This window comes from Hoplias malabaricus, chromosome 13, assembly GCF_029633855.1.
Source record: "Hoplias malabaricus isolate fHopMal1 chromosome 13, fHopMal1.hap1, whole genome shotgun sequence".
Classification (NCBI taxonomy): domain Eukaryota; kingdom Metazoa; phylum Chordata; class Actinopteri; order Characiformes; family Erythrinidae; genus Hoplias; species Hoplias malabaricus.
Window position 1 is genome coordinate 28,876,317 of NC_089812.1, and position 10,660 is coordinate 28,886,976.

Consider the following 10,660-nt stretch of genomic DNA (forward strand, 5'->3'; position numbering starts at 1 on the left):
AAGGGGGTCAGAGTGAGAGACCTTGGGGGCCATTCAACTGGCTCACGACGACCAATCCACTTTCCAGGAAACTGTTAATCTAGGAATGCTCGGACCTGACACCCATAATGTGGTGGTGCACCATCTTGCTGGAAAAACTCAGTGAATGTGCTAGCTTCAGTGCATAAAGATAGAAACACATCATCATGTAGCAATTTCGCATATCCAGTGGCCTTGAGGTTTCCATTGATGAAGAATAGCCCCACTATCTTTGTACCCCATATACCACACCATACCATCAAGATGTGCAGCACCTGAAACTACGGATACTGGAAGCCTGTGCTAGCATTTCTCCTGTGGTGTTGCTCTCAGTGTGTGAAGAGTGGGAGAAGAGGGTTGCATTGACAATCCAACACAACGGGCAACACTTTGAACACATTTTATAAGTGGTCAGAAACTTGTAAATAACTCATGAAAGAATAAGGTTTCGTTAAAACCAAGCACACCATTGTTTTTCTTGAGAAATTCCCAATAAGTTTGATGTGTCACATGACCCTCTTCCCACTGAAAAAAACAAAAGTTGGATCCAAAATGGCTGACTTCAAAATGGTCTCCATCCATCTTGAAAAGTTTCCCTCCTCCCATCTCCTCCTACAAACAGGAAGTTAATATCACCAACCATTCCCATTTTATTAAGGTGTATCCATATAAATGGCCAACCCTGTATGATTGCAGACTGTATTCCAGCTGCTGCTCTGAATACTTTGTTAGCACCCCATTTTACCCTGTATTTCAATGGTCAAGACTCCTATAGGACCACTACAGAACAGGAACTAACCAAATAGAGTGAGACCATATGTTTACTAAAGGTTTTTTAAAATTAACTGCTGTGAAAAACAAGAATGATTCAGTAAAACTGTATTAATTTAATGAAGTTATTTACAGTTTTTAGTGCTTTATAAAACAAATTCTGTTTTAATGCTGTTCAATTCCTAAACACATGCACAGTAATGTAGTAGAGAGCACACTCCAAACTTTCTGCTCTTTCTGCCTCATGTGTGTGTGTGTGTGTGTGTGTAAGCCTGTGCCTATATGAAGCACTCTGGATAAAAGCACCTGATTAATGAATAAATAAAAGACAGCCGATACACATTTACTTAATGTAAACGCTTGCATGGGTCCACGGGGGCTTGATAGACAGAAACTCATTAATCCCCCCTCCCTCCAAAACACACACTCATGCACACACTCACATTTACACTGTACAGACTACATTCAATGACTCTCTGGCAGACTATCTTCCTTTTAGCCTCCCTCCTATTCTTATCTGCACAATGGCAGATAGACCACTAAGTGAGTGAGTGTGTATCACGCTGAAACTTTCTGCAGTATGATATTTACAATAGTAGAGAGACCTTTAAAATAACAGACAGGCAACGTCTTCATTTAAGGTCTTTACAAACCAAGCTCAATTTATACAAATGACAAGAGGCTATTTCAAACACATCGCCGTTTCCACTGCAAATATGAGACATTATTATATTTGACTCTTGCTCGAGTTTTTCTCTCTGTCATTAGCAGGGTGATGGCCAGCTGGTGTCACAGCAACTAGAACTTTAGACAACTTTTAATATGTGGACCTTACTATAGCCATTGTGTTTTTAATTTCCTTAACATTGTCTAGATGATGAATTATAGCATTAAAAATGGGAAGATGCAACTTATAAGTAAAAGAAAATGAGAGAGAGAAAGAGAGATAGAGTGAGTGAGTGAGAGAGAGAGAGAGAGAGGGAGAAAGAGAGGGAGAGAGAGAGAGAGAGAGAGAGAGAGAGAGAGGGAGAAAGAGAGGGAGAGAGAGAGAGAGAGAGAGAGAGAGAGGGAGAAAGAGAGGGAGAGAGAGAGAGAGAGAGAGAGGGAGAGAGAGAGAGAGAGAGAGAGAGAGAGAGAGAGAGAGAGAGGAATGTTAACTAGACCTTGTCTCCACAACAGTACACACAGACTGGTCTCTTCAGCTGTCGTGCTAGTGTCCATCTGTCCGTTCATCCTGTTTCTGTCCTGTGTGTGTTCTATGTCCCATTTTTTTCTTTTTCTTCCCTCTCTCTCTGACAATAAGGAGCCCCAGGGCTTTTCACTTTGTTACTGTGCTGCTCATAGGATGTCTCCAGCAGATGCCTTCTCTCTCTCTCTGTCACATACAAACACACACACACAGTCACATGCACAGCTTAACAGGTGCAGAATATTTCAGAAGGTCTTCCAAGTCAACTTTAAGTAAAGAATTTCACCTTTGGACTCAAACAGATTTAGATGAAAACTGTAAGAAAAAACCTATTCAGGGCAGTGCTGACTAAGGGTCAGTTTTTTCACTGTAACACTTTGTGAAGCTTAAAAAGTATGCTTTGATTTAAAAAAAATTATGTATATTTTAAATTAATAATTTAAATTATTAGTTTCAGACCCCAGTGCAACTCCAGCACTGTAAACATTCATTCATTCATCCACTGTCTGTAACCGCTGTTCAGGGTCGCGGTGGGTCCGGAGCCTACCCGAATCAACGGGCGCAAGGCAGGAATACACCACACAGGGCAACACACACATACATTCACTCACACAGTCACACCTACGGACACTTTTGAGCAGCTAATCCATCTACCAACACTGCAAACAACGGCTTTTATTTCACAGAATTGTTCAGTGAATTGTATTAATGTATGACATTGACAGTGATACTCTATTTTTCTATAGTTTCCTGGAACTGCCATCCATTTCAAATTTTGAGTAAATTCCTTTAAATACAGGAACCCCACAGTCCCCAACAGAATCTGTACAGAAGCCATGTATTAAAACGTGTACGTAATGTTTAAAGATATGGGTGAGTCTCTGAGTGTTTCTATAAGATTTGGAGTAAGTGAATCAGGAAGGTGTTGTGCGTGAAGCTATATCTACAGTATCTATAGAGTGGAGCTGAACTGGGTCTCAGTCACTAATAGAAGTCACTGGTGGAGCTGAATCTGATTGTAATGTATTAGAAGTACAGTAGCATTACCCTTAACTCTGTAGAGTGCAGCATAGTATATTGACCAATATAGTGTTCATTTTACAGTGTACTTAAAAAGTGTGACTGTATAATTTTATAAAATGCAGTAGCTTTAACCTGTGTATTATTATTAGTCAGTTTTAAGCTTCATTTTATGTACACACACACACACACACACAGTTCTCAAAAGTATCATTAATTCAAAAATCATACTAAAATCGAATCAACAATCAAATCGATTCCCTGTCAGCTGAAGTACTCACACTCCTGAAACTCGTAGTAGATGGAGGAGGATGGCGTGTTCTAGATCAGCACTTTTGTTCTGACTCACTCTGTGCAATGGGCCACGGGCTCCCACGCATGCTAATCATTAATCAGCTGCTATTGTTTGGGCTTCTCAGATAAGCTCGGAACGGCCTAGACAGCACAGCCACCAGAAAGTAGCCTGGAGAAGCTCAATCTGTATTTAATGTGGCATGACCAAGCCCTGCAACAACAGCAGCAAAGAGAATTTCATTACAGCAGCTGGATCTGAAGTCTGTATAATTGACCTGTCCGTGCTCTGCCAATATTAAGAGTGTGTTATTCAATTCGGATTATATTCCGTTTGTGTCTGTGTTAATGATAACAGGCTGTAGTTTTTCCTGCTATACGCATTCACATTTATTACCAAATCCTGTATGTGTTGAGTGAAATTTGAAATGATGAAGCAGCTTTTTAATACTAATCCGTTAATGTCCTGAAGTCTTGAGTCAAGAGTCATTAGATGTGAAGTCAGAGATGAGCCACAAGTCATAAGATCTTAAGTCTGATTTGAATCATGAAAGACACAAAATCTTAAGTCTGAGTTGAGACATGACTCATAAGATCTGATGTGGGAGCTGAATCATGACTCTTTAGGTCTGAAGTCGGAGCCATATGAAGTCTGATTTGAATCATGACTCATTAAATCTGAAGTCCGGTTTAAATCATGAGTTTTAAGATCTGAAGTCCAAATCGAATCACGAGTCAAACAATTTGAAGTCCAGTTTGAGTCTTAGGTTGGAGCCGAGTCGCGAGTCATGTCTGAGTCGAGCCATGAGTCAGTCACTTGTACTAAAACTAAGGACCAAAACAAGCCAATAGTCAGTAAATTAAGTACTTGAGTCAGACATGTCTGTTTTGCGTCTGATTTCACTTTGACTATTTTTTTTCCTTTTTGCTTTTTCCAAAAACAGCAGCTTTGCTAAAGCCTTAAGCAAATTCACTCTCTATAAATAATCTTAAGTTGCATGACACTTCCTTGGCAATTTTTTTTTCTTTTTTTGATCAGCTCATTAGCAGGTGTTTGGCGACGAGTAGCAGGGCTCAGAGTCGGCCGACTGTTGTCCCGGGGGATGCTTAAAATTTGATGCAACACCAGTGTTTAATGGCTGCTAATTAGCATTAGCCAAAAAACGTCTGCTGCTGCCACAACGGAAGCTATTAAAACTCACAGTCCCCCCACATGCTGCTAGTGTATGTGTGTATGCGTGTGCGTATGGTGGGTGGCAGTTAGCTGAACAACTTCTACACTCAACTCATTAAGACACTCCAGGGAGCTGTGAATATGTTCAATAAATCTGTAAAATTAGCACGTCCTTTTGCGCTCCTGGACTGATGTCTTCATTTCTCATCGTCGGTCATTCTTTATAGAATTGTTCATCATTGTCTAGGGTAGGGGTGATCAGATCTCACATTTTCCAGCCTGTACACATAGGCTACATATTCACATTTTCACTAATACGAGCAAACAGCTCATTAAAATGGCAAATGCTTTGGCCATATATTGTATTTTTGTGATGGTTATAACACAGGGTTTAAATGTATAGCCTCATTATTCAAAGACTGGGCTGAATTAAATTAACTGCTATGTTCATGCGATGGCATTCCATAAAATGAAACATAAGTGTCCACTGGGATGGGGACAACTGAAACATATGCGTGCCTTGTTTTTACAAACTATACAATTATACTGTAGACATTATTAGTTACGTGCATGTGTTTTGTGTGGTCATGCAAGAAACACTAGAGGTCTGCCCATTTTACAGCCTATACAATGAATTTATTCATTAAAATTATACAACATATGCCCTCTACTTTGGAAACAATGGGCACAGACATACTTCCTTTAAATAGAGATTGATTAAAGTAATATACAGTATATTATAAATATAAACTGTTCATATTAAGGTGTCCGATAGCTTGGTCTGTGTTTCATTGTCTTTCTTAATGGCCTCGTGAGCTACCTCTGGTATTAGCACAGTGACAGCAATGACTAATGTCCATGCTACCCACAGAAATCCACAACAATTGGTGTTCCCAATCCTCAGAAAGAATTCTGCTGCAACCCCTTTGGCAATACACATACACACAGTTAGAAATGTTACAGTGTCAGTATCAAAGCACAATTTTGGGCTGATTGAAGTAGGCTTGTAGCCCTCGGCTATGTAGAAGATTTCCCTCAGGTAATCTACACTGTACGAGCTCAGCCTCAGTCAACAGGAGCAACCAGCAATATTCTCTTACTTCTTCTGTTTCGCATGCTTCCATCTTCTACAGCTATCGTAGCCCCATAGGGAATGGGAGGATGGATGAATGGATGTCAGAGAAAGGTGGGGGGAAGTGGGCGAAAAGAGTGTTTAATTTTTAAAAGTGTTCCATCCGCTTCTCTCCTTCTCTAAGCGTGACCTGAGGCTCAACCATCATTCCACATGAAGAGCGGTCACGACAGCTGCTACTGGACTATCATTCTGTCTCTCTCTCTCATTTTCTTGTGTTGTTTTGCTGCTGTTTGTCTAACTCTGCTAGTTCTATTCCCTCTGTGTTGATTTCTTGTTTTAATTTCATTCCGGTCTCTACCTCTCAACTGCATCTGATTCTTTCCACCCCCTCCCCCGCGCATCCAAATTCGTGTCATTCTTGCTATGAAATACACCTATAATAATCAGGAGATAACAAGTCTGGGGGGCAAAAAAGATAGAGAAAACACTAAATCCCACTAATCCCACAATAGGAGGACAATAAAATGGTGGACCACAGTACAAGAGGAAAAAGAAGAGTTGATACAAGGGTAAATGTGTTTGGCAGATCACAGTGAGTAACACTGCTATTTCCACACATCTGACTAGGGTTCAGTTTCCCACTCCGACAGGAATATTATACTATATTAATAGTAATAGTAATTGGGCAAGACTCCTAATGCCATTAAGCCTATTTCTGCAGCGTAAATAAAGACATCAACAGATCATCTAGTGCAAAGCTCATCAAATCTGGACCTTGGATCCAGGTTCAAGGCCTGGATTTTAAAATGGCCGGCTGGTGTGACACTATAACTGCAACTGCTGATGCACCTCTAAAATCCCATCCTAGAACCTGAATCAAGATCTGGATGTGAAGATCTCTGATCTATGCCCCCTACCAACAACAGGACAAGAAGTTTTAATCAGGAAAAAGCCTCAGACACTCCATTTTCATTATCTATCCCTATAAGCCCTGTACACCTTTCTTAAATAAATTGGCTAGTTTCCTAAAGTATGATATTGAACTTTCCAACAGTTAAAGATTTCAACGAAAAGTATAAAATGGATAATGACCCAGTGAACTTCATGAAGATGCTCACAGGATTTAGGTGGAACTACTACATTTCTGCCACTACGACCCAAAACTTACTCTTAATATATCAGCAGTCTTAACCTTTAATGCAAATAAGCCTTACTTGCACTTAAACGAGCAACTCAGACAGCAATGCCGATGCACAATCTGACCTGCGCAGGCACACGGAGGATTAACGCTTGTTTATTACGCTGGGAGAGGGATGCTGTGGAGAGATACCGATGATGTCACAGAGTTACAGACCAAAAATAAATAAATAAATATATAAATAGATAGACTGGTGTTGTATGGGGTGCAGCAGAAGCACTGTTGTAGCGGTGCGCTGGCACAGCGCTGCAGTGATCCAGACACAAAAAACGGAACCACGCAAATTCAAAGGCTGCTCTCTGCATTCCGGAACCGTTTCCATGGCTCCCCACAATTGACAACAGATTGAGGGGTTAGTGGGAAAATGGGGCGTTTGTGTGGCGTGCTGAATGTAGTAATGATTGCAGTTAAACTGCTGTGGAGGATGTGGGGAGGGGGGAGCGACTCTAGCTCGAGAGAGCCCTCGTTAGGCGACAACAGAATAGGATTGTGAGCTTAATAGTCTCAGCTCTTGGTTCTGTAGCTTATTTTCTTAAACAAATTTTAAAAAAGAACAAAAAACATCAATTTATTAAACACTTAAATATAAAGGGCTGGACATTGCCGCCTAGATCACAGTTTGATACGCATTACGAAATCAAATTAAGCTGTCACTGTTATAGTAGTAAGCCACAGACATGGACATTTCATTTAGATATAATTTCCAAAATGTTAAATATAATTATATATTATTTAAAAAAAAGTGCATTAACACATCTGGAGCCTACGCACTCACAGCTGTGGAATAAAACAAACTAGTCCGTTTCTGTGATCAGCCCAAGTCCCAGCCCAAAAATATGGAATCGAACGACCTGTTCTGATTGTATTTCATCAGTGCAGAGACTTTAGAATTGTCCTGCTCCCTCGTCTGAGTCTCCTCAGTCACCGCTCTGGACCCATGTTTATGTGAGCGCTCAACGGCAGGGGGTAAACCGATATGATGAACGTGGTGAAATTAGAAAAGGAAGAGAACCAAGCACAAACTGTGAAAACAAAAGAGGGGAATGAAGAGAACCAAGCTAAACCATGCTGCTTCTTGCTTTGTGTGTGTGAGCTGTGTGTGACTTGTCATTTAAAGGAACAGGAATCAGTCGTTCTGAAGAGGGCTGTTTAGAAAAGGGGGAAAATGCTGTTGTGTTGTTTGATCACTGTGGTGTTTTGACAAAAGCATGTCATAAACGCTTTTATAAGGCCTTAGGGAACTGTTTTGACTTGTGGAAAGGGGTATAAATGTATAGTCCGTATGTCTAAAATACATATCATATCATACAGTTACTTCAGGTAAAATCCTGCTGGTGTGAGTTTACTTTCTTTCAATGACTCAAACAATTGCTCTGAGTCTACTCATGTGATCCTTCATTCTAATCTGTATGAGGCCCAGGTTTGCTAATATGTCTTCTGTAATGGTGGAAGGAGCACACTTGCTAACTCTTCTCTCTCCCCTCCCCCCTCTGTCTTTTCTCTCTAGTGGTGAGAGTGGATGGAGGGGCTCAGCCGGACCCTACTCCAACACAGGCCTGAGGAGCGTGCAGGAGGAGGTGGCATCATCAAGCGGAGAAGGATGGATGAAAGCAAGGATGGAGCAGGAGGAATGAGGAGAGGTGGTGTGTTCTTCTTGCTGGTCATTAGCGAACTTCTGCCATGAGACCAGACTTAAGCTCCAGTGAAACCCAGTATGGACATCACACACTCCCACAGGTGCTCTGGATCATCTGGGCTTAGAGAACTGCTCCAAACCACTTCTGCATAAATACCACAGTGTTAGCTGCAAATTCCAAGGTCAAGGCAAGGCTGCAAGGCTGAAACCCAGCTGAGATCCCACTAGAAGCTGACAAGTGAAGTGTCTGCTTTGAACTGGATTAGGCTTCAGACACTTTCTAAAAGACCTGAGCTCCTTTGATGTTTGAGATGACGAGACGCAGGCATCGAAAACGTTTGTTTATTCCACACCACCAACCAAATCCAAATGGCCTTATAGTGTTCTGTAATTTCATCTATGATACAGCTTTGAAGATGTATAGTCTGCCATTATCCATATGTAAAACCATGATCTTTTCCAGTAATGAATTAATCCACCAGGTAATCATTGTGGACAGTTATCACACTAACGCAAGCAACACTGCTAATTTTGATAGGCCCAGAAGGGCTAGAAATGATGAAGGCATTGGGGATGAAGTTCAGCTAGTTGACACTATCCCTATGGGGTGTGTGTCGGGGGACATCTGGACCTGGCTCTTCAGCAATAAGCAAATGCTGAATCTCGAATAGGACCCAGTGCAATCCCAGTCTTTCCTCACTTTTGTTTCTAGTCTTCTTCCCTCACATACTTCAATTCCATTCAAAAGAAATGGTCAGAGTTGTCTAATCCGTGGGCTTCAGATCTTCAGAGATCTGAAAGGTTGCAGGTTGCTGCCCTTTAGGACCAGGCTTGTGAGCAGTGCAGATTTTTTTAGTTTAGCCCTAATGGTGGTTTTGTGTGAATCCTGGAACAGCAAGTGTGTGCGACATCCCGAAAGGTGACATTTACCGACCTTTAGGATTTGTAATGACTCAGATCTATACTTAGCACTCCCTCTCTCTCTTTCATTCTTGCTGGCTGCAGATATCTTTTTCTGATAAAGCCACATACAGTCTCCATTTCCAACAGACACCTAAAAATAGAGACACACAGGGGTGCAATGCATCATATTTCTTGTTCTACCCTCCCTCATCTCATCCAGGTTTATGTTTCTGTGCATGGTCATTGTTCACAGAAGCGCATCTCTAAGCCCTGAGCGGTGATGTTGTTTTAGTTTAGCAGCAGAGTGCTACACAGCAGTGAGAACTGGTCTTAAACAGACACAGGAGACCACTCATCTTCCATATAAACAACTTTTAATCTCTTATATATATATATACACCAGAGGAATGTAGTGGTGTAGATCAGTGGTGTCTTAATTCCATGGCTACATGGCTATATTCAAATCTTGGGTATAACACAAACTATACACACAAGCCAAGGCCATTTGTTTAATACCCTGTGAGATACATTCATTTCCAAAGACATGAAGAAGCTCAGTTTCAGTGATGAGGAACAGAAATAATTTATACAGGGTACTTATTTGCACCAGAATGGACATATTCTGTCAATGCTCCAGGCATTTTAAATTGGGTCTTGTCTCAAACAGTTTGATACAATACACCAAACTCAAAGACTCACCACCTCTGTGCTTCCCACAGTAACATTCAGTGAATCACTTTGTTGACTTCCATGATTCATCCTCTCACTTATGTTCACTCTATCGCACCATGTCTGGCTCATATTCCGAGCACCATATGTGTGCCCTGTCCTTGCTGTCTATCTCCATTTCTCCTCTGAGCAAACTAAATCCAGGCCGTTGGGTAAATGATTCATGCCCATGGCCACTGAATGGGCCACATGTGGTAGACTGTGGTCCATTAGAAGCTCTAATGTGGTTGGGTTCTGTGGCCAGCTCAGCATCACTTTGCTAGCATCAGGCCATGTTCAGTACATAAGGAAGGAGTGATGTGTCACCCTTCTTTGGAAATTGGTCGGCAATGATGTCATCAAAAATGATAGGAAAGAAAGTTGACAACCACCAGAGACCTGCTCAGGAAGGAGTGATCCGGTTGAGTATGGGCGCAGACGAAATTCCAAACACGCTCAACAACAGGAGAACCCAAACCAGGCAAATGTCACCTGCTGTTTTTCTTGGATTGTGTCCATTCTTCATTAAGCTAATGAGCAGTGTTGTGAGCCTGGGTGGAGAGGTATTCAGCAAAGCATGCACACATACATTTCAGTTTATAATGTGTCTGCTGCATGGCTTTATGGGGAATATGGGCAGCATTAAGTCATATTCCCTCCACAACCTCAGGAGCTTA

At 41.4% G+C, this 10,660-nt stretch overlaps 1 protein-coding gene across 1 annotated transcript in view; it reads left to right on the forward strand.

Annotated features, from left to right (window-relative positions):
• The window catches only part of ngfra (nerve growth factor receptor a (TNFR superfamily, member 16)), a 40,798-nt gene extending 30,929 nt beyond the window's left edge, over positions 1–9,869 (forward strand). The window contains exon 6 of the mRNA XM_066642870.1: positions 8,244–9,869. Coding sequence (XP_066498967.1) covers positions 8,244–8,296 — 53 coding nt within the window. The 3' untranslated portion in view covers positions 8,297–9,869. The remainder of the gene's footprint in view (positions 1–8,243) is intronic.
• The last annotated feature ends 791 nt before the right edge of the window (positions 9,870–10,660 follow it).